The sequence below is a fragment of the Ixodes scapularis genome, unplaced genomic scaffold, assembly GCF_016920785.2.
Source record: "Ixodes scapularis isolate PalLabHiFi unplaced genomic scaffold, ASM1692078v2 PGA_scaffold9__187_contigs__length_104089568, whole genome shotgun sequence".
Classification (NCBI taxonomy): domain Eukaryota; kingdom Metazoa; phylum Arthropoda; class Arachnida; order Ixodida; family Ixodidae; genus Ixodes; species Ixodes scapularis.
Genome location: NW_024609884.1, coordinates 94,408,412 through 94,433,211, shown reverse-complemented (window position 1 = coordinate 94,433,211; position 24,800 = coordinate 94,408,412). Strand labels below are relative to the sequence as shown.

The 24,800-nt window shown below is 46.0% G+C and overlaps 1 protein-coding gene across 1 annotated transcript in view; it reads right to left on the bottom strand.

Annotated features, from left to right (window-relative positions):
* Nucleotides 1-24,800, bottom strand: part of LOC8037647 (actin-interacting protein 1) — a 71,871-nt gene that overhangs the window by 5,518 nt on the left and 41,553 nt on the right. The window contains exons 9-15 of the mRNA XM_002405429.4: nucleotides 21,089-21,230; nucleotides 17,126-17,207; nucleotides 16,889-17,042; nucleotides 16,150-16,234; nucleotides 13,205-13,315; nucleotides 7,969-8,136; nucleotides 6,897-7,047 (exon numbers count right to left, since the gene is read on the bottom strand). Coding sequence (XP_002405473.3) covers nucleotides 6,897-7,047; nucleotides 7,969-8,136; nucleotides 13,205-13,315; nucleotides 16,150-16,234; nucleotides 16,889-17,042; nucleotides 17,126-17,207; nucleotides 21,089-21,230 — 893 coding nt within the window. The remainder of the gene's footprint in view (nucleotides 1-6,896; nucleotides 7,048-7,968; nucleotides 8,137-13,204; nucleotides 13,316-16,149; nucleotides 16,235-16,888; nucleotides 17,043-17,125; nucleotides 17,208-21,088; nucleotides 21,231-24,800) is intronic.

Here is a 24,800-nt window from a genome sequence, read left to right as displayed (position 1 = left end):
ATAGACACGCATAAAAAACCGCATCGCGAAAAAAAACTTCCCCGCGCGCGCGCGCTTGTTTATTTTTGTGATTAGATTCTCCCGCCTCTCGCTTCTTTTGATTCGTGACGTCAAGAATCATGAAATTTAGAAGCTTTGTAGGCGACATCTCTATAACATTTAATAACGGCAATCCTAAAACATGTTTTTTAACGCAATTGCGAACGCACTACGGTCCTTCTTTTTGAAATACCAAAAATCGGGAGTTCGTTGTGGTGCCGTCTCCTGGATTTGTATCCTCCCACGGAAAACAGGCGACACCACTCAAAACCGGTCCGCCGGCGCCACCTCCTTGGCCGGAGGTCACTCCTTTTCTCCTCGCTTTGGGTCGCCATGGCAACAGCAGGGAGTCGTGAAAGAAAGTGGACTCTCAGGACCCTACGATATTTGACGTCAACGCACCGGCGCGGATCGCGCGGGAACTTCGAATTCGGCATTTGGAAATTTGTGTTTTTACTTCACAAATACTGAATTCCCAAATTTCTAATTTTGAGGGTAATGTCCCGGCATCGTTTTCAATAGTTTCGCATAATAAAAAAAAATATGATTTTGATGTGTCAGTTCAGTGCCCCTTTAAACAAATGGCTTGTTCCTTCAGGCAACACAAGCGTGTGGGGCATCCGAGCATTCTCCGTGGTGCTTGGGTAATTTGTCAAAAAAATGTAGTGCTTGACTCGTCGACATTTCTTCGCCAGCGTAACTGCCAACTTCTGATAAAAGGAGAACGGATTTGCTAGCGATTTCAAGAAACTAGCAAGTCATGGCTTGAGCGTATCGAGTTGCAAAAACAATTCAGAATCTTAATTGCTTCCTTATTTTTTACTCTCATAGTTCAGCACGAAGGCCAAGGTCATACTTTATGCAACTAGAGATTTTTATAGCACGAACGCCCATTTTCTCGCTGTTTGACACGAAAGGCGGGCACGAGCGTACCCGATTACCGGCCGCACACCCCGCTGCCCACAGGTGACGTCACGTTTGAATGACGGGGAAAACTGAGGAAAAACTGGGGAGAATGATGCACCCGTAACATCCCGAGAGATGCCCCACCCCCGAAAGATAGCCCACCCCTATTTTTGGCTTGATTTGCTATATTTTTTAAGCACCGAAAGGTAGCCCACCCGTAGTAATCGTAGTGTTGGGATCAACGATGGCCGCGACTTAAATGCAGCTAGTTATCTATGGCGGGATATAAGCGAACATTGCTGACTGGGAAGTACAGTCATCTTTACTTCGTTGCCCCTCGTCACTATAACAAGCTTGAAAGGGACACATGACATAAAAATTGAATTTTTTAAACTTTTCTTGATTATACACCGAGAGTTAGTCCACTACATATTTTCACCTGATTTGCTCTCGATTTTAGGTGGGCTATCTCTCGGGCTTTTACGGTATTGGTACTGGCAGCGAACAAAATATCACTTTTTTAATTAACTAGAATGAATATAGAGGAACAAAATACCAATTCGAAATCAGGAAGCCATCCGCATTCAGATGATGGCTTTGGATTAAGTAGCTCTAAAATGGGCAAAGTTCCACTTCAAACAAAAATTTAGCTGAACTTGCGAAAGTTGTTCCCAATAGCCCACTCATGAGCTCTTTAAATATAACCTACCGTAATATCCCAAGTCATGGCCCACCCCCCTGCCGCCTGGAATTCATGAAAAACTTGTTTTTCATGAATTCCGCCTGGAATTCATGTAAACGGCTTTCACTAAAGTGAAAGCCGTTTACAACTCCCTGTAACACCGAATTAGAGCGCAGCTCTTGAGGAGGGGGAGGGAAGGGTACTGGGGGGTGAAGTGACCTGGGGGGGGTCACGTGACCTTGGGGGCTCACGTGACAATGCCGATGATGTCATCAGTGACGTCACTGATGACGTCATCAGTGACGATGACGATGCGGACTCCGATGACGATGCGGATGTCGGTGACGTCATCAGTGACGTCACTGATGACGGCATCTGTGATGATGACGATGACGATGCGGATGCCCCCCGAAGTCACGTGACACCCCCAGGTCACGTGACCACGCCCAGGGTCACGTGACCCCCGCCGAGGTCACGTGACCTCCCCGATGACGTCATCGTCACTGATGACGTCACCGGCATCCGCATCGTCATTATCACTGATGACCTCACCGGCATCCGCATCGTCATCATCACTGATGACGTCATCAGTGACGTCACTGATGACGTCATCAGTGATGATGACGATGACGATGCGGTTGCCGGTGACGTCATCAGTGACGATGACGTCATCGGGGAGGTCACGTGACCTCGGCGGGGGTCACGTGACCCTGGGGGTGGTCACGTGACTTCGGCGGGGGGGGGGGGGGTCACGTGACCTCGGGGGGTCACGTGACTTCAGGGGGGTCACGTGACTTTGGGTGTCACGTGACCTTGGGATGACCTTGGGGCCACGTGACCTTGGGATGACCTTGGTTACGCCGACGGCAACGGCGACGCCGACGCCGCTTAAGCCGGGAACGGGCCCCTAAGAGCTGCGCTCTAAAAAGTGGCGTGGGCCATGTCTCGCTGAATAAGCAGAAAAAGTTTTAAAAATTTGAAAAGAAAGGGCTTTTTTTGTGCGTACTTAGTGCGGCTGCAGAAGAGATACATTAAACTCAAAACTCGAATTAGTTTTCTTGCTTTATGCAAAAAATGCGCATGAAAGAATGTTTTACCATCGCAAAGTCCGTTGCTTGCATACGTGCCATGAACACCACCGATCGGCATACGGCGCGAACGTTTGTTCTGTGAAAGCACGTCACACTGCTATGTTCTCTCCGTTTGTTAAAACAAAAAAAAAAAAAGTCCTCAAGAAAATAGAAAAACTAACCAGGCGCATTGAACGAGCGAGCGAGCGGACCAAAGAAGCGACGAGCGATGCTGAGAAAACGGGAAAGCTGGCGATCGCGTAGGCGAATACTTTGGCGTCGGGCGCCTTGTCAATCGCAAGCTCTTGAGCAACTTTCTTGTTTAGTGCATACATTCATGCCTTCGTGCACGGCGTGCTATCAATGCGGGTTAAGACGGCGTTGCTGCGTGGCGTGGACAGCACCACGAACACTGTGCTCGAAATGGTACACTCTACAAACGTCTGTGTGCGGCATTCCAGTAAAGCTTTATTTACCCGTTGGCTTTGTCTTAAACATTGCAAAACCGCTGTCACGACGTGCCAGGGGAGGCGGGATCGCGGCGAACTTTGGCAGAAACTGACTTTGACCTTACACTCCGCGCTTATATTCCAGGATATGAGGTGTTCACTTTGCGATCCCTGAATGAGTTACTGCTTGTGTTATCTTTCCAATTTTCTTTTTTTTTTGGGGGGTGGAACGTTTTTTTTTTGTAAGCAAAACAAACTTGCATTTCGTTAACTCCATGGTTTTCTTTTCGCACGGATACACTACGACTTCGAGGTCGCTCGCTTAGGAAATGCGTAAACAAAGAGGAGTGTCTCCCTCCTTGGTTTTACTTTGTCACGGACATCCTCCAACTGTAAGGACTGCGGCCGCGTCTTTTGGGTAGAATGATTGTTTGAGGATCGCGGAGTCAACGTTGGAGTATTTTGAAGGGGTGGGCAATGACTTGTTTTTTTTGCAAATCAATATTGGCCTAAAAAGTGGGGTGGGCGATGACTCGGGATATTAGGGTAGCTATACTTAGACTGTGGCCTCAGAAAGTCAAACACCTACATTGAGATGGAAAGTAAGACAGATTTGACATAAAATTATACCTATAAAGGAGCTCAGTCATACATAATTAAGGGAATTTATAAATCTTGCTATATAAAAATATTTTCTTGAATTAAAAAAAAACAAGCACAAATAATGAACACAGGTTGTTAGAACATCACTGCTTAACCCTTTGCATAATAGCCAGAGTTGAATTATGATTTTACTGGAATGGTAAATATCAACAATAACATTCCAGTGGAGCGCTCTACCAACTGAGCCAACCAGGAGTTAGATGTCAGTAGAGCAAACGGGCTTTAACAGCTGCCATCAGTCTAACACTTAAAACCCAGTTGCTCTACTGACGTCTAGCTCCTGGTTAGCTCAGTTGGCAGAGCGCTCGACTGGAAATAGAGAGGTCCTTGGTTCGATACCAGAACCAGGCGGATTTTGCGTCGTGCACCAGTCACCTAGCTGTGTTCGGAGATTTGTGTTTGTCCTTTGACCTTCTTGTTTCCCTTCTCCAGGAATTATTATTGTTATTCTCGTCCAGCTCACAGCACCTTTGCATTAACATCATTATCACAATTAGTTTCTTTTTTTTTTATACACCAGGCGTGCATGTTCACTATACCACTTTCAAGGTGTGTTTTTCACCTAAGCGCACAGCTGCGCTGCAGCGAAGCAAGTTGTGAGATTGCAGGGTCAGCTCCGCAGGTATGCAGAGAACAAGCCGTCTGCTTCAAGTGCAGGGGTTGCAGTGACGTCGAAATGATGCTGAGCTCCGACTGGATTTGATTGAAAGAATAGTTGGTAGCGCTCAATGCTAAATGCCTTGAGGTTTACCCACTATTTTTTTCAATGAGGCAATACACGAACTCAACTCTCCTACGTCATGCCACGGTGGTGGCGCGTCGGGCGCACTTCCGGTCTGGGGCAGTGGGCAGAAGTCGCCGTGCGAGACAAGCATTCCTGTGTTCTTTTGGAAGAAACCAGACAAAAAACCTGCCTTCTCATCAAAATGCTGCGACGGGGGCTGTACCAAGAGAGTCCGGAAAGGTTTGAAGATCAGTTTTCATGTGTTTCTGCCCCCTCAGTTCGTCCGAGAACGTGGATAGTAGCCGTGAAAAGGGCAAATTAGACGCTGTCGAGCTACGATTGCTTGTGCGGGCAACACTTTGTGGTCGCCAGATGTATTTGTTTTGTTCCAACATGAACGAGAGAAAACTGCCAAGTTGTCCGGACCACCCACGGGTTCAGTGAGTCTTCAAATTTAGACGGCCGCCTGATCGTTCGAACTTTCGTCTGCTCTTTCAAACTTGTCTGCTTTTTGTCGTCTGCTCGTTCAAACAAAAGCGGCCCGTAGACCAAACTTTGACCCGGTGATTGCAATAAGAAGTAATTGCAGGCCTCAAAAGTCTTAAGTAGGCTCAGTGTAAACAGTAGATACAAGATGTTTATCATTGGTACCAGTGGCCATCACCGACTTGTTATGTTTGGTCTGTTCCCGCTTCCGATTTTTCGCTCAGGCAATTAAAGTGGCAAGACATCGCTATGAGGACGTAGAATCGACAATTCCAACGCGAAAAAGAGTATGCAGACTCACACAGACGCCGACAACGTGACATTCTAATGGTTTGCTGACGCGGGACGCGGTGCTTCTTGCCCGCACTCTATTGCGCATGCGTTCGAACTGTCGTCTGCTCTTTCAAACTTGTCCGTTTTTTGTCATCAGCTCGTTTAAACGACAGCGGCCCGTAAACCAAACCATCACCGACTTGTAATGCCCGATTCCACTTGTGGTTTTCAGTATCAACTTCCACCATCTCAGCTACGGTTCTTCGCTTTTGCAGCCCGAGCGACATCGCGACTGAAAATAGAGAACAGAATCTCATCGAGGGAGTCAGGCTTTAGCGCCCATTCTGCGGCGTCCACGTGAAATGAATCGCCGCATGTCGTATTATTCACGCGAAGTTTTGCCTCGTTAATTTCGCTGAAGCCACTTAAGTAGTTAAACATTGTTAGGAGGACGTAGAATCAACAATCTCAACGCGAAAAAGAGCACGGGGACTCTCGACGCTGACAACGTAATTCAATGGTTTGTTTATGGGCGACGGCGTGCTTCTTGCCCACCATCCATCGCGCATGCGCAGCGCCGTTCGCTAGGGGCGCTCCGGTTTGTTTGTAAACATGAGTTGGTGTATAAGAGCCTGGCGTTCTGACATATTGGCCAACCCCGTGCAAGAAGCAGACAAACTTGTGCTCCGCATTGCTTCTCCATAGTGCACTAGTGCTTGAGGATAAGCACACTCAAGAGGTCTAGCCTGCCACAATCAACACTTCGAAAAGCATGAATATTGCAGTTCATTTTTAAGCGAATATCAAATAGTGCATTATTTGAAACTACTATTCAAAAATTCGAATATTCACGTAGCCCTAATCTTCACACATAGTACTTAGGCATCCGAAAAAATAACAACTGCACTTTCTTCATTTTCAGAGGCACCGCCAACAATGCAACACGCTAGAAACTTTCAGTTTCCTTTTCGAGAACAGCTCCCTTTTGGCGCAGACATGGTGCAAATTGTGCACAAATACAGTCTTTGGAGCAGCATGCAGCAGGTTATTTGTTCTGGCACAGTTAGGCACAAATGGCACAGCAGTTTCACCGCTGGATTTATTAATCAAGCGAAATTTATGCCAAAAACTGGAACGGAGAAAAACGCATTCAAAGTGCTCGAACCTCTACCTTTTCTTTAGCATCGGTGGACTGAAAATAATTTGAATAAATCCCAATGCAGTGTAAACAAACAGAACTTTCTGGGAATACTCTCTAGATGTTGGTGGATGTAAATATTGCATTTTTCAAAATTTACTTTTTTCGCACAACTTTTTTTACTGTATAGTGTCCCCCTTAGCATGAGGAACAACTGGTTGTCTCATGCCAGCATTGCATTTTAATGGCGTTCAATCTCATTACTGCCAGTTTGCAAGAAGGGAGGAAGGACAATCACTGGATCGCCTTTTTCACCTCACCGTTCAAACTTTCTTTTACCTATTTTCTTGGCAAGTACAATAGCTACAGAGAGTAGTACTGAGAACAAAGAAAGAGAAAGGAGAGCCAAGTATAGCTCCACGAGATTTGTCCAAAGTCAAAGGCCAAGGGCAAACGGGAGTCTTACTCTTGATGTTGATGTGCTTGGTGGGTTGCTCGGTGCTCCAGATAATCACTCCCGTGTCCAAACTACCAGTAGCAAGGAACTTTGAGTCGGGTGACCAGCCAATGCAGTTCACCCGGGCCGTATGGAAGCACCAGTCGAGGTTGTGCGCCAGCTGGAAACATTGCACAGCTCACTCTAACCCCCCCCCACTGGGAGTGGAAACATGGCTGCCAAGGCTATCAAGAAATGCAAAGACTCTGAGGAACTTCGCCTCCAATGGCAGCTGAGGAACCTCTTTCTGGTCCACTAAAGCAGTGCAGAAGCTAACCAACCCAAAGACACACATACTAAGAGCTTTTAGCAAAGAATTATGCAGCAATAAGTGGCTTCAGGGTCTACTATATTAGTGCTTGAAAAACACTTTGCTTAGCGGAGGGACGATCGAGGAATTTTAGTAGCTCAGGGAAACTCGCGAGGACACTTTCGGGAATCCAGGTTGAGAACCCATTAATTTGTGCAAGAAATCGAGGTACAGTTGTCTTGGACACAAGGATGAAGATGCGAGCATCGGTCCATCGGCACTGCCAGTGCCACCTTGGCAGCAGCAAATTTCTTTTGGCACATGGCGACTCTCCCCTTCATTCACAAGGTATCACTCTGTGATGCTGGCCATCAGCTGATACTCGCATGTTGACCCCCTATTACAGACTACTATGCATCTTCCAAACAAGGCAACTGTTCCCTTTTGTCTTGCGTGACACAACCACTTCCTAACTGTGCAGCATACAAACTGACATATACTGAGGCTAAGCCACTGAAAATTGCCCCCTCGCTTGCTTACCAATGACTGGCAGAAACAACAATATGCATCTTGCATTTATGCTCCACAACACTCCAAGCTAAGCAAAAATCGATATGGGCAGCCATCAGAAAATCATTTTTTTTATGGTCACAGTTACCATGTTTGCTTATTCTACTGGTCCTTGTTCTTCGCACCGTTTGTGTTTCGCCACATTTGGCTTTTCAACAGTCCTGTGTCCGCTCGAGAAGAGCATGCGCCAGTCACCCAGATAGGCTTTTCATACTTGCATACCTCATAAGAAGAGCTGACGTAGAGCCGAACCATCCGGTTTGAGTCCGACGCTGCCAGGTACTGGCCATCGGGGGAAAACCTGACATCAGTGATGGCACCCGCATGGTCCATGGTTGTCTTTTCCTCAATGTTATGTCCCTTGAGCACATATACGTGCACCTTGTGGTCCTACGTGAAGAAGCCGACAGCATCCCCTTAGTCATACATTCCCGACCACGCCATTTCCAATCTTCCGCAAAGCTCACGGGGCCGCTGCGTCAGCTCATAGGTGTCATTTGAGGACTACAGTTTTGGCTCGTTTCTTTTTCAACGCGGCCACTATTTTGAAGTTGAGCATGAAACCGACGGCTCGTTGTCATTGCCGAGTCACGGACAGGCCCGATGCCCGCTTGCAAGTGTGGCAATTCTCACAAATCCTCCCTCGACTTTTCAGACTGATGATGAAGCAAGTCGTTATACTATTTCAGTTCTGACAGCAACAATCAGCAAAAATCAACCTATGCTTCACCACAGTGACGAGCTGCTTTGACCACTTGATTTTTGATAGCTGCTAGAACTTCCTTTGTAAAGGTTTTCATTGTTAAAATAAAAAACATTTTGTATATTTACATTTTTTTTGCCACATTTTTTTCTTTAGATTTTGATTTATCCACTCTGTTTGGGCCAATTTTTAAAAACAAATTCTTTGAATAATAAAATTTTGCCTTAGAAATTAAGCCTGTTGTGATGTTTGCATCACTCAAAAGCACATTTATTTAGCACCCTTTTTATATATGGTATTGCAAACCTAAGTTTCGTCAAAAAAGAAAACAAAGTCACACAGAACAGGCATTTTTCTTACGGTCAGGAAAGAGTTAAAGGAATACTCTGCTCAAGATGAGAAATTTCCTGACAATCGGTAATCTTGCACTAAGAAGTACTAATAAACAGCTCATCATTTGTTCACCGAAAAGTTGAACTTTTCGTGCAATCTTGCTTTATCTCAAAATTTAAACCTTGCTTGCAATTAGCAACATTGACTTCATGCTATGAAGTGACACACCCCAATTTTTATTACATTTCGCAGGATAAAAGGGTACCAAAAACTACACATGTTACACAAGTCTGTTACAGGATTCGTGCAATCTTAAAAAAAAAAAAAAAAAACATTTCAAGGGTTTTCAAGGACCTTTAAGGGCCTGTAAAGATATTTTTAAGGACCCCTTAAAATACTCTATCTAATAAATTTATAATACCATCACAACTTTTTAAAATGCACTGCGAAAATTATTTATTGCACGATACCTAGGAAAAGGTGCATTTGCGAAAAAGAGGTGCTAGTGAAGGGTTCAGTAGAGCTACTGCAGCTTTTCCTTGATTTCCTGGTTAATGTTTAGGAATTCTTGTATCTTTGTTTTCGCCGTTTTCCTTAAGCTGTTCGACTTGACAATGTCTAGTCAAACAGCCTAAAGAAAGCGGCGAAAATGTAGGTGATGTCACTTGTTGCCTCTGCTTTCTCGGCGTCTGTAGCAGGGGTGGAACTCATGAAATGTACTTGGGAGCAGCCACGGGAGCAGCTGAAACTGCTGTTTTGGATCAGGCTGGGAGCAGCTAAAACTACATTCTGGAGCAAGCTAGGAGCAGCTCAAATCAGTTTTCATTGCACTTCAGCTAGTGTCTTAGATGAGCATGGGAGCAATTTCAATTGTGCTTAGCAGCACAGATGAACATGAGCGGTTAGGGACCTAGGTAGGTGGGATAACAGTGTAACAGATGCGAAAACTTGAAACTTTGCGAGCCTTAATGAGAACCAGAAAGCAAGTACCATACGTTTCTGAAGCGAGTGTCCTTGATATTTTCTGAGTGGCTTTCAGCTGCTCAAAATATAAACCAGCTCTGCTTATCGCAGAACCCACACGTGCTCGACAGAGTAATTATATATGCGAGTCATGTGACGTGCGTAAGCAACGAACGTGCGGTTGCACGGAGAAACAGGGCATTAATTTTCGAGTTTATCCTATTGCGCAACTCAATATCGCAGCAGCAGACTATAATTAGCGGAGTTATCATATTCTAAGCGATAAACAGCTCGCGTGAGAGCTGCTGGCCGGCAAGGTGTCAGATCGGACCGCGTTTCAGTTCTGTCAATTCACGATTTATCTTGCGGGAATGTGGTTCCAATTTCTAACGATGAAGTACTAAAAGGAATCTTGTGCTCATTTGTTTTCAACTGGCTGATGTCCGGATCCCGGGCCGCAGAGCCTCAGGCAATCCGACGCTTAACGACTCTACCTCACCTCGGCCGACTTGCTCAACCGCTGGTGGTTGAAGAATAACAATCCAGTCGCAGGTAGTGTAGAGCTTGGAATCCAACCCCCCCGAGTTTTTTCGCGCACTTCCGACTCAGGATACACAGCGAGATTAAAGGGAACATAGAATTGCAAGGCCGACCGAGCTAAACACGCTCATTGTTGCCAATCAAGTCTATAGAAACCGAAACCAAGACAAAATACAATCCTTTTTGGTGCACGTTTTGAGAATTGGTGCATAATGGCACCAGGTATTGGCTGTGGCACAGTTTCTGCAGCATGGCGCAGGATGGCGCAAACAAACGCCTGGCATAAGATGGCACAAATGGCGCAGCTGTTCCACCCCTCCTGTAGTCGTCGTGACCCAGCCACGACTACCGAAAGTTGGACTTCTCAGGGCATTGTGCACAATTTAAACTATGTTCACCATGTGTAGCGTAAAACAGACGGGGAATAAGCAAACCAGGAGTAGCTAATAAACAGTATGCAGAATAAGGCAAACGGGGAGCAAGATCACAAGATGGCGGATGGGCGAGACCGGATCCGGAACCACCAGGACTACTACCATTGTGGCCAGGCACTTAACAGGCAACCGCTAAATGTGTCTCAGTGTGCCATATAAAAAAAACTTCCTCGTTGAAATTTTAAAATTTATGGTAACATACACATAAAAAAAAAAATTCTAATTTAGTATTGTAAAAAAATTTCAGTTTAAAAAAAAAAAAGGCTCTTGGGAATTCTAAGGGTTTTCAAGCAATGCTAGAAATTCCAGGGCTTTCAAGGTCTGGAAAATGCCGTTTTCAAGTTCAAGGGTTTTCAAGGCCCCATGCACACCCTGTGATGTGCTCGATTAGCTCACTAGAAATATACATCGACCAGTTCACTTTTTCATTTCCTTTATTTCACTTATTTATCCTTAAGGGCCCAGGTGGGGCATTACATAAGGGGGGGAGTAGACGAGAACTAAAATACATTTTGACACCTCAAAACGACAAAAATAGAAAAAGGAGAGAGCCAAAATAACAATAGTAAAGAACACAAAGTACTGATATGGTTTAGCTGGGAATGATTAGTGGATGTGTAAGGAAATTTCCTGGAGAAACCTTACTGGGTCAGTAATGACTACAATGTTGTCGGGAACGAAGTTCCAGATGGCTATTGCATGGAAGAAAAAGGAAGCGTTGAACGCAAGCGTTTCGCCTGCAATACGCTTGATGCATTGACTGTGATTAAGGCGTGATGATATTTTCTGTCAGGAGCAAGAAGGATGCTATGGGAGTATGGATAGTTATAGTAGAATTTATGCAATAAACATAACCGAGAATTCTATCTTCGACTGGACAGTAAGGGTAGTTCAAGAGTTTCTTAAAATTGGGTTACACTGATGTCATGAGTATAAGCTGATGCGATGAATCGTGCTGCGCGGGTTTGCATGCGTTCCAGGTTATCAGAAAGGTAAGCTTGAGAAGGGTGCCAGATGGATGACACATATTCAAGCTTTGGTCGAACTAATGTTATGTATGCAAGTTTCTTAAGGTGACTGGGCGCGGATTTCAAATTATGTCTCAGGTATTCAAGTGTGCGTGATGCCTCAGCTATAATATCAACATGTAGTACCCAAGAAAGCGATGAGGTTAAATTTACTCCTAAGTACTTATAAGAAGATAGTGTATTAAATGGGGTGCCGCCAAGTGAATATAAACATGCATCTGTAAATTTTCTCTGGGTAAACTAAACTACTTTACACTTGTCCAGGTTGAGCGGCATAAGCCATTGTTCACACCAGGTATTAATTTGTGTTAGGTCGTCCTGCAATATGAGGTGATCCGAATAATTTCTGAGTGGGCGATATATCACGCAATCATCGGCAAATAGCCTAATTTTTCGAATGAATGTCATAAGGAAGGTCGCTTATGTATATTAAGAATAGTAGTGGGGAGAGTCTTGCACCCTCGGAAACTCCTGATGCTACATTACCAAGGGGAGATTTGTGATTATTAGCCACTGTGAACCGGACTCTTGAAAGTGAGAAAATCCCGAGTCCAAGCCTTTAGATTTTGACACAAGCACAAAATCTGCCACTTACTTCCTACTTCAAATATCTGCAACAAGTTGAGTGAGAAAATGTTCGTACCGTATTTGCTCGCATAATGAATGCACTCGCATAATAAACACACCCCCACAACGAATACCAATATTTTAACTTTTTTCGTCCCTCGCATAATGAGCACACCTCCAATTCTCGGCTCCGCGAGCCTCGAACTGCGTCCAACTTAGCTAGCCACCAAGCCAATGTTCTTTTGCCGCCAAACGGTCAGGCCAAGCCAAGCCAAGCCGTTCTCGTAATGGCTGCATGTGCGTAGCTGCGGAAGGGATCAACAGTGAAACCGAGCGGGAAGCTTGGATCGAGGAATTGCTCAGCCCTGGACATTCTTTGCCTGTCGGATGCATTGATGTCAACAAACACGCCGTCGTCTGTGGTCCGCTTTTGGACAGTGCAATCGGGAAAGTGGTTAGGCCTATGAACGGTCGCTCTCCGTGCTGAGTGAGCTTCGTAGGGCACTTCTTTGACAAAAGACAAGCCGAAAGCGGCCTAAAAAGGTTCACAGTTTATAAAGCATAGTTACTACAGGCGTGCCCCCGACCAACCGTGGGTGCGCCTCCATCAGTGGAGACGTGCCACAGTACTTAGCCTTATCATATTGGCACCTAATATGATACTATTCGCACAAATGTGTAAATGCAAAAATTTTACCCCACGTTCATTATGCGAGTAAATACGGTATTTAAGCTGTATATGTCTGCTCTTGCTCTAGGGCATCCGCATGGCAAAGGTTTAGGGGAGTTTGCCAACGCCAGTGGCCATAAAGCTGCACCTCATTCAGCAGAATGTTTGACCCTTTTGGAGACTCCCAGCACACTACAGCAGCTAAGAAGGTCGCCCCCACCTTGGTACCGCCAACGGCAATCTCTTGTTCCTTGGGGTGAATGGTGACAGAGCTCGCCTCGTAGTCGATGGGATGCGTCGCCACCTTCAGATCGTTCTCCAAGAGAGAAATCTGAAACAACCCACAACAGGAGCCCCACACCATAGTCATTATGTTGACAACCCCGAGAAAAGAGCACCAGCAGCTGGGAAAAGGCCGCTAACCCCTCTTCCAACCACCTCAAGACAGACAAATCTAAGTGAGCTGCGGAGGCACACTTAGCAGCCAAGTTGAGGAGGCACAATTAAGAAAAAAAGGCAGTGGTTACAAAGCCTCAACAAGGACTGAGCTTTGTTGAGGCCTCGAAAATCCCAAGCTTCTCAGCCTATCAAGATACAGTGTAGACCGCATATAACGTATGTCGCGGGAGTCGCGAAAATCCGCACTATAAGCGGTACCGCGCTATAACCAAAACATCAATTTTTCAGGCCAAAATACATGCCATGAGACAACTTACCTTTGTAAAACAATTTATTTTATGTTAAATGAAAAATAAAGCGTAGTCTGAGGAAAGTCGATCCTTATATCGCTAAACTAGTACACCTCTCTCAAGTGTCACACATTTTCAAAAAAATTGGCGAGTTTTGCCTGGCGCAGCCTTTTAACGGCGTTGCGGACGACCTGGTCTTCCACAACGCTAAGGCACTTTAACACCTCATCACTGAAGGAGTTCTGCTCACAGTGAACCTTCAGTTTCTGTAAGAATTCCAGTGCGTCTTTACTTGAAACTTCCGGCGTGCTCTCTTCGTCGTCGTCCGGCTCGTCTTCGGGTGGACTCGCCCCAGAACCTCGCACCGCTGCAACAATAGCCTCATCGGTGGTTGCTTCCTCACGGATAGGAGAGTCGTCGTCATCCTCATCTACATAGTTTTGGAACGTGTCGTTTGCAGGAACAAAGTGGTTTTCCACAAGGTCGGACCACACGTCGTTCGCTCCGATCGCCTCGTCGATCGCATCACTGCGCAGATCGGCGTCCTCCGAATTCCCGGCATCGCGCACAAACCCTGCGTTGCGAAAACACTTCTGGATGGTTGTGGCATTTACTTGCCACCACGACGCTGTGATCATGTCGATGGCGCCCCTCAAGTCCACCTTAAGGGGTTCATCTCGTTGCAACTTCAAGACGACCCTTTCGCACATGCGCTTCTTGTAGAGTGCCTTGACTGTAGCGATGACGCCCTGATCGAGAGGCTGGCTTTTAGCAGTGGTGTTTGCCGGCAGGAACTTCAAACTGACTGCGCTTAATTGTGGCTGCACATTGTGAGCGCTGCAGTTGTCCAGAATAAGGACGATACGCCGTTTTTCTGCGACCATGGCCTCATCGAAACTTTTCAGCCAACTAGCAAAGAACTCTTGGGTCATCCAGGCCTTTCCATTTGCTGTGTACACCACAGGCAGACATTCTCGCTTCTTGAAGCAACGGGGTCGTTTGTATTTCCCGATGATAAACAAGCGCCGCTTGTCGGAGCCGTCCATGTTTGCACAAAACAAAACCGTGACACGTTCCTTTGAGACTTTGCGGCCGGAACAGGGTTCACCTCTCATCGCAAGAGTGCGATCGGGAAGCATGTTGTAGCACAGCCCAGCTTCATCAGCATTATAGATGTCTTTGTCCGTGTACGCGGAAAGCATCGTCTCGAGATGAATGCGAAACCACGCCTGGATGCTGGCGTCGTCGACTTCCCCACTTTCGCCCGAGATAACTTTGCAGCTGATCCCGTGGCTATCTTTAAACCGCTGGATCTATCCGTTGAGGGGGTTGAAGCCTTCGTGTTCGAACAAATGTCCAAAAGACTTCGCTTTCGCTTGTAGCATCGGGCCACTCACTGGGACGTTTTTGGCTCGCACTTCGCGAAACCACCTAAACAAGGCTTCGTCGACGTCCTCATACTTTGACGTGCGAATCCTCTTTCTTGAGAGCGACGCAGAATCTTGCTGTAGCTGCTTCCGTACCTGCTCCCGGTTCTTCCAGACAGCAGAAACCGTCGTGTCAGCGACGTTGTACTTGGCCGCGACGGAAGCTTTTCTCATGCCACTTTCGACATCTTTGACGATGCTCTGTTTAGTTTCGAGAGACAGGGCTTGTTTCTTGGCCATCCTGGGCTTGGGAGACGGAGAGATCGGGATGGACGGTCGATTTCCGCACGATATGCTTGAGGCGATCCACACGCGGTCCAAGCAGACGACGTGGTGCAAGTCTGCACTCTGCAAGAAGCGAAACTGAAACCATCCAGCTACCCAGCCCACCCAGCCTCCGTTCGGCGCGCGCGCGCGGTGCAAGAAAGGAGGTTGGTGTTGCGTCACTACAGCGAGAGGGTGAAATCGAAAGGGTGAAAGGCTTGGGAGTGGCTCGATGGAAGGCTTTCGGAGTTGAGCACGCGCGTGCGTGTGTCGGTCGCACCTCGCTACCTCGCTGCGTTGTAACTCGCGCGCAGTCATTCGTCTTCGCCGCTCTCTTTGCTTCTTCGAGCAACCTCCTTGCCAGCCTTGCACCCGCGAGTGCCGCGTGCGGCTAGCGCAGTTGGCGCCGTTATCTAGAGTCGCACAGGGAAGCATGCTCGCTGCGCCGGTCAGTCAGCGGGGCCGGCGGGCTGTTCCAGAAACCGCACTATAACCGGTATTTCCCTTTTCGCGCCTGCATTTTAAGCGGTATGTGAATACATGGAGTTCTATGGGAGGCGAGCCGGTGGTTTAAAAAAGCCGCGTTGTACCCGGTCCTGCACTATAAGCGGTTACGTTATAAGTGGTCTTAGTCCCTTTGCATTCACAAACACATCTAATGCCTCTTTTCATAAAGGCAGTAGACTAGCACTACAACGAAACCAAATCATTGATTCAAGAGTCAAGATTATGGTTAGGTTAAACTCCACAGCCAGCCTCATTTAGGTTATTAATGAAAGACTCACGTCATTTATGCCAGCCACGACGACCAAATTTCCATCAGCAGTTGCCATGCCCCTCGGCTGCGAGTCCATCTTGATGCTCAAACTCCTGGGAAGCAAACAAAAAAGCGTGCGGGATGCAAACAAAAGTCATAATTCCTGGGAATAAAAACAATGCTAGTAGTTGATCATGGCTTGGGTTGTTTACATCAATGAAGTGCACTCTTGCGCGAACCTCAGCACGTCTGCCCGTTTCCTCAACCTCGGAGCCGCACCCACCATTTTCATAGAAATACCGACCACCCATTTACGATCGCAAAAATCGGAAACCAATTGACTTCTTTACGAGCTCTCGTTCCCTACAGACATCAATCGAGGGTCGCCTAGATACGTGCGATCTTAGCCTACGCACCCGTCTAAAGTCCCAGGCAGCAGAACAGTTGTGCCTACATTTCTCCCATTTCTATGGTCCTAGGGAGACCCTGCTTCAACATTTTATTCCACGAGCGGTTGAAACAGTCCTACCTACACGAGGTTTAAACTTAGATTTTAGGCAACTTGAGCGACATTCAGCTATGCTTAAATTCAATTTGGAAAACAAATTTATTTAAGGGTGCTAAAGAGTACACCTGAGGTTCTCTAGGGCACACGCAGGTACCCAGTCTGAGAAAGTCTAGGAATATACGTTAGAAATGGGCTGGCAGGAACGAATACCAGCGGCAACTATCTAGTACACTACGCAGTCTAGCGGAAAAACACTCACGAGTACTGGTTGGAGAGCAGGTCGATGGAGCGAACAGTGTCGTCCAGACCACACGTGTACACCGAGTCTGTCCCGGTGCACATGTCTTGCACCTGATTGGTGTGGGTGACACCGGCCACACGATCTTGGTCTCCCGACGCGGCGTCCCAGAAGCTTACACGAGGCGATAAGGAAAAGCAACGCTCCGCGCAATCTCAAACATATGCATTCACTGGCACTGGCCGGGTGAAAGGATATTGATGTAACCGTCGTGGCTGCCAGTGTACACTGTTTCCCGATTGGGGCTCACAGCCAGGGCAGTGATTGATTTGTGATGTCCCTGCAAAAGAGACAGAAAAAACTGACATCAACAGTTGTCACTTTCAATTCAAAACTGTGGCGCATTAGTTAATTGAAAACTAGCACAATATACTAGTCTGTACTTTACCAATTGTGTCTTATTCATTAGAAAACTGGCTCGTAGAGCAAGAGACTTGTACATTGTACAGTCAAACGCCTTTATAACAAACTCCTCTACTACGGAAATGCCCGTTTAACCAAGCAAAAATAAAGTCCCGGCCAATCTCCTATGTGTTTAAGGTGCTTCCTTGACCACTAAAACGAATTCCTGTTTAACAAATATTTCTGTTTAATGAAGCAGTTGCACAGCCTCACAAAGCAAACATGGCCGGTGTTATGAATTTTCTAGATCAAAAGTAATAGATTTTACGTAAATTGTCGTTCTCAAGTGACGCGCATAGAGAACATAAATACTGCAGCAGCAGCATTTCTGTTCTCTATGCACGTCTATGATTAGCGACGACGGTTGACACTGCCGCCGTGCTCCTCCATGCTGCACTTTCTCGGTTTGGGGTTCAAATAATTTTTTAGTGTGCAACCTTGTGTCTAGATGGCACTAAGTGACTGTGTTGCAGTGTAGAAAGCCTGTACGCTGCAACGCAGTCATGTAATGCCATCTAGACACAAGGTTGCACACTAACAAATTATTTTGACCAAGCCAAAACAACGCTGCAGGCTGCGCGCGCTCGTGCATACTTTCGTTTACTTTAGTGGTGCTCACACCATTGATTGAGTGCGCACCACTCAGTCTCCCTAGTTTTTTTTTTTTTTTTTTTGACGCTTTGGTTTCTTTTTTGTTTATTTTTTGCCGAATATTCAGAGTTTATTTCTGTTAGATACCCAATTCTCCGAAATTCAAAATTTAATTTTGCAGTTTTTTTATATTTTTCAAAAATAAGATATACAGGTGTAAACATGTTCTAGATTTTAAAAAAAAAAGCATGTATTAAATAATATTTCTTCAGCTGGATTTGGCATTGGTAGCTTTGCCATTAATCTGTCCCATGACAAAACTTCCATACAAGTGTTGCTTCAATGAACGTTGATACCTTAAAATTACTAAGCTTTTGGAAGTACTCTTCATCAGTTGGAAAGTTTGTTTTTGAACTTATCCTATTCAATCATGCTACCCCACAGCTGCACGGAGTGGAATTGGAAACATTATAAAAGCTTAACTCCCCCCCCCCCCCCTTTTTCCCCTTCTATGAAATCTCTATGGTTCATAGCTTTCACTGTTACAAAAACACAACCCGTCCTTTCTCTAACAAGCCCAAATAATATGGTCCAAATTAGAAACCGGAACAGTGGTTTTTATTCTGACCCAGAAGTACAATGACTTGTCCTGAATGAACCTTGAAAAGTTAAACGGTAAGACGTCCCTTGTCAATCATCCGAGATTTGAAAAGGACACTGGGGTGGCATTTTCTAGTGACTATTGACCTTGTGCTTTGACCAAACTTAGTTGTATATTACCATCCATTTTTTTTTATTGTAACATTAAAATTTGGTGTTTATCGGATAAATCTGAATTACCAAAAATTTTACCGGCGGGTGTTTTCCAAATTTTTCGGACTTATCTGGAAACACTGAATCCCAAGTATAGTATATTAAAAAAGTATTTTCATGGGCAGATGCAACTCTTTATGCTGTCTTGGCATTTGTTCGTCCAACGCGCCATCCAAGTCAGGATTCAAGATTCCCAATCTTGTTCGATCCGAGTCCCAAATTGTTCCACCCTGGAGCGAGAATTTGCGGTCTAGGAAACGTGATCTGCGACTCTACCCGCAATGCCAAAATCTCGGCGAAATCAGTGGAGCCGCACAGAAAAACAGACCCCCCTGTTTGTGCCAGACAGATGTGAGAAAGGGCTCAGTCGACTCGTTTGTGCGCCTCTCCCCATCCTCGCTGGTTCGCGCGCTGCAGCTGTCGTGTGTCGAGTGCGCGGCCGATTCTGCCGTGCCACTACGGTCCATTGTAGCCAAGGTAGGGCTGCCAGTGCTACCGCACCCACTCCTACGACAGCAAAACAACCCGTTTCGAGAGCCCCCTCGGAATTACATGTGGGAGCAGAAGCCGCCGCCTGCTTCAGAAAAGCACAAATTTACACTGTCGACGAACGCATCTTCGCTGCGTGATTGGGGGTCCATGTCGGTGCTTTAGTGATTATTGCGATTCATATTATGACAAGTCTGTCAAGTTTGTTGTATGAAAGTTTGGACAGTGGCAAATCACTCTGCAGCAAGGAGCGCTCGGTGCCTTGGCTGTAGACTTTGCCGGTGGCAGTACTGGCGATACGACCGCTGGCCTGGGGTCTTTAAATTGCCTCCCAAGCAGTGGCGAGTACACAAATGCATGCAAATACAATTTTCACTCAGGGAAAAAAAAAAAAGAAAAAAAAAGAAGTGTTTAGCGAGCCCAAGATGCCTCGATTCTGCAGTGCCCCACGTGCTCCAAGCAGCGATGCACTAGTAAACTCATCCGCCGTTCCCCCTTTTGATAACTCCATTGTCAACATACGAAACCTCGTTTCTTATGTCGCTCATACTATATTTGGCGCTATACTGTTTCCTAAATCCCATCAAAAGTCGTACAGGTACATCAATATGCGATAGCACAAATTCGGTTTCGCGCGATAGATTTTTCGCGCTAAACTACTAGAACTAAGTTACCTGTACTATGAAAAATTTCGCCAGTCCCGCAAACTTTGTTATAAAGGCACTCTGCACTTCCTTGCTGTAGCACGATTAGCTCACAAATCTGAGGCTATTGCAACTAGTACCATATTTTTCGATCTATACAGCATTGTTTAATTCACACCCCCTATAAAAAGCAGTTTCCACAAAAAAAACTTGGTACTACATAGGTCGCACCTTATAATAAGTTGGACATAGTTATAAAGCGCTGCGAAGAATGGTGCACAGTTACTGCAGACGTGTTGTCAGACTTCAGACTGTCTTCGGACCACTAGAACAGCAGGCCATCACCACGTGTTCTGCCGTTACTCCTTTGTCGTAAATATTGATATGGCCTATGTCTTGCATTGTTAAAGGGGCAGGGAAACGAAATTCCAGGGCTCATTTTCTAGCTTGAATGTGTTGCATGTTGCCCCCTAACCTCAAAAACACCAGTCTTCCGATGAAAGGCACAAGAAAACTAATTTTAAAGCTAAATAAACAATCTGTCAATGTGTACCTGGTGGATGCATGCGGAGCCTATTTGGGAGGTAATCTAGCAACGTTGGGGAACTTGCCACGTAGTCGTGACGTAGCAGATTCCTTCGGAGCAGCGCCGCCCTTCGGAATTTCAACAGTTTCCTTCTTAGCTTTCCTCCTAGCTCAACTCACAAATCGCGCATTGTACCAAACGGTCCAAGAAGACGGAAAGGAAGGACTCCCCTCTTTCTCGGACCCTCGTTCGTGCAACTGGAAACAGCCGTTCTCCCCCTAGAAGATTAGCCCGTCGCTCAAAACTCGAACAAAAGTTGCTTTCCTCACCCCGTTCAGCCCTAAGCTTACAGCGCTGTGGAGGCTACATGCTCCTTGGGCCAGCCACACGCTCGTCACCCCACGGGTACTTTGAACGGCTCGGTTGTAACGCGCTGACGCTATTGACACCACCACAACGCTGACAACGCCGCCAAGGGCAAAGCTCATAACCACGCCAGCCTTGCTACGTCACGAATGCGGGGAATCTCTTTTCTGTTTTTGTTTGCGCCGGATATCCCATGACGCATCGCGCCCTCCGTTCACTTCTCTTCGAGCGCTTGCTCAAGTGCACCGTTTGGAACGAAAACTATAGCCAGTCGTTCAAAATGCGAACGCCATTTTTCCCGCATGAAAAAAACTCGAGGAGGTTAGAGACCTTGAGGACTCGGAGAGGCTTCTCTGGATTGTTGACGTCCAGATAGTTGATGAAACCAGACAGCGAGACTGACAACAAGTGGCTGCCTTGCCAGAGGCAGCTCACTTGCTGATCCAGAATATCTGTCCCCATCACGAACTCCCTGGAAGCAGAAGAGAAAGCAACGGTGGAAATCAAGGACAATGTTTCACGCAGACTTCTGCTAACTCTCTTAACACGAAAGGGACACTAACAAAGCATTTTTATGAAATTTATGCTGAAACACGACCTATCAGGACCCAAATATAAGAAAAAACAATTTCTGGTTCAAAATTTGTTAGTTTTTTCTGAGTGACAGTGAATCTGCTCTCACTCGTTTTAATGATAAGACACGACAACGACATAGAGCGCAAAATGTTTTCTAAGTTTTAGGCCACACAAGGCACATATTCTTAAATTAAGAGGGCATAGCACCTCCAAGCGCCATAAAGAATACATGTAGATTTTTGACGTTTTCTAAAAATTCCTACATGAGAACCGCTCTTTGTATTTGCTTGAAACTTTTACGATAAAGAGATTAATACAAATGGCCAATTCGTCTGGGCCCGCACCGCACCCGTCCAGTGCAGTAAACTCTTTCCACTTTAGTACATGAAAGACTGGCGGGGAGAAAAGAAAGCTCCCCTCTCCCCTCTAGCCTTCCGTGTACCACGAACCGCACTGCACCGGTGCAATGCGGGCCCAGACGAATTGGCCATTAATTGTTTCATTGGCGCAGATCATACCTCTCAGTATTTAGTACAAATATATATTTTTAAACCGTGAAATCGACTCAAAACGGGAGTTTTGACACTTTTGGGTTTAATGACGTTTTACATAATCTACCAATTTTTAGAAAACAGTTGTGTTCGTGCAAGTGCCTCTAAAATTTAATAAGGAATCGATTGGTATCAAAATAATTAGTGTAGGTTAATCCGTTTCGGAACTACAGCGATATTTCCGAAAACGAGTTTCTTTCGGAAAAGAAAACAAACAAAATTTGTGTGTTTTGCATTTTGTTCTTCTCCCGCTAGATGGCGGTCTCTGTCCGTAGTTTGTGTAGTTCGGTGCACATATTTTTTTCTATTCATACGCGATCTTTCGTTCGAGCGACAGCGAACGCGGTTCAGTTCAACGCTGCGGCGCTTGGTGCGTTTGAATTTTTGCCGTTCGGAAGTGTTGCGTTTTGCCTCTGGCGTCATGGGTCGAAAGCAGGCTTCCTACGGCAAGCGAAAGAAGTCCCTGATTGAGAATATTCGTAAGCGACAGTGTGTGGAAGCTTCGCACGTTGAGGTTCCTGGTGAGATCGAGCCATCGTGTTCTAGCCCGGATGGTTTTGTTAGCGAGAGGAGCGAAGGTGGTCCTCAAGCCGAGACCATGCGAGGCTCGCCGTAAGGTGTTCTGCGGCCGTGTTCCGCGCCCGTATCCTGTTTCATTGTGCACGTTGAGGCGTCAGTGTGCGTGTCTCGCTTTCCTGGTTCTCGGTGGATAGGTCTCCGTGTTTTCGCTCGTGGTAAATTCGCCTTGGAGCTATGGGTCGAAGACAACAGTCCTGTAACAAGCGGACCGCGAGGTGTTCCACAACCTCGCGGCTCGTCAATGCGTTGTGCTTGTTTGTACTTTTCTTTCTTTTATTTATTTATTTTTTTTAAGCAAAGTTTTATTTTATTGTTATCTTTCACACAAAGTCCTTCGGTTTTGGGGTCGTGGAAATCGGGGATGAAGCGTGCACGGAGTAGATCGTTATTTGCCTCCTTTATATTTTTCATGGACGTCCTGTGACCTCCGTACGGTTCGTGGTCACCGCAATCTAACGCGGGGAAAAACGGGTCGCCTGCTCCGTAGTCAGGGTATTCCAAGGGGAGGGTGATAACTCGCTGTTCTTCTGGAAATTCAAGTATTTCCCAAAAAGGTGACATGGGTAATGATTAGGGTATGCTTTTCCGGTGTTTATTTTTGAGCAAAAATCGGTGCATGTTTTTCGGTGCTTATTTTTTTAAACAACAGTGTATTATGGTTGAACGTCTCGTGATGACGCTAAAAAGCGTTGATAGCCGAGAAAGAAAAATGCGATTGGATAAGAACATTTCAAATTTCCAGTTCTATCCACATATCTCATACGCTCTTCTCGTGGGAGCATCTATCCCGACGAAAAATGCCTAAGTCATTGAGCTGTGAATGCATAATCAGTGTACAATATTTTGGCCTAGAGAGCTATTACACACGCTCGAACGTGCTTCACAGCCCAGTAGACGAAGTTGGTGGCACCCAGAAGGCGAGTTTTTGAATGGTCTGTAGTAAGCAAAAGAAACAAATAACAATCAACGCATCTCAGTTCCCCAAGCGAAGAGGCACGTTTCTAAGGTCAGTGGTTCCGGGCGACACTAATGTTGTTGGCGTTGTCTTCCAAGAACCACACCGACCTATGAATAGGCACTGGAAGGATAGAGGATTGACGAGATAAAATGTTCCACAAACTTCTACAGAGGAGGCGTTTCGAAGAAACTAGCCGTCGCTAGGGCGGGAACAGTCACCGACTGGTGTGTTTTCGTTTTACCCAGGCCGAATAGAGTATTTCGAATCGCCTGAGTTTTTCGGTTGTAACCTATTTAGTATTTTCGTCACCGGCGGATGTTTATCAACTCGGAATAATAAAGTTTGTCCTGAAAATTATGCGTTTTTTTTTTCTTGGTGAATAGAGGCGATTTGTTGAATTCAAAACTTCGCATTATCAAAATAACAAACATCGAAACGCTGAACACCGGATAATGAAGTTGCTAAAAGGCCAAAGCGCCAGAAGGCAACCCTGAACTGCAACAGTATTTATTTACTTCGAAACATATTTTTGCAAGGCAAGCTGGACGAGGGCAAGAAAGAAGGGAGAATGAAAGGGCCGGGAAGGGAAAGGTAGTTCGGAAGAATAGAGTGAGGAGAATAGGGAATTTCAGCAGATCGTTTCTGCAACCCGCTAAGCGCCAGTTTAGATCTGCGTCATCCGCCACGAGACCTTGAACTATGCAGTAAAGACTGGAGGCGTGCATGCTCAGTTGGGATGCGTTCTTTGGGGATACCGATACGGAGGAGAAAAACGGCCTGCTAAATCTCGCTATCTCCAAAGCTGACTGGTAACGTCACACAGAGGAAACGGCGGCCAAACGTTCTGGGCGTTGAAAATCAACCTCTTTTCAAGATACGCTCATGAAGGTGGTGCATATGTTATGTTTGCAGCGACGCACAGCAAACGCCTCCACGATCGCGATTCCTTTCAAACTCTGGCCCACGCAAATGATAATCTACAACGCGGTCAAAAGCGATGTTGTGGGCACCCCGATAAGTCGTTTTTGTTCGCACTGCGAATTATCGGTTTCCCGAAATTAGCACAAAGAAGTTCAAAGTGGGGAGTTTCTGTGTGCCTAACAGAAAACGAAGCACCCTCAACATTCCATAGCTTCGCTTAGTAAAGTGGCCTATTAATCCTTGGGGTCACGTGCCTAGTTGTTCTGAAAACGGGGAGAAAAAAAAAAAGAAGGAACTCTTGAACGTTTTTGTTTAGACTTGAGTGACACACCCAACCTCTTTCGTAACAAGAGTCGTAAGAAAATTTCTACCTCTTTTATATATGTGGCCTCATAGGACCGCCGACCTCGTCAAATAACCGCAGCGAAGCACAAGGAACCGCTCTCTTGCGGCAACA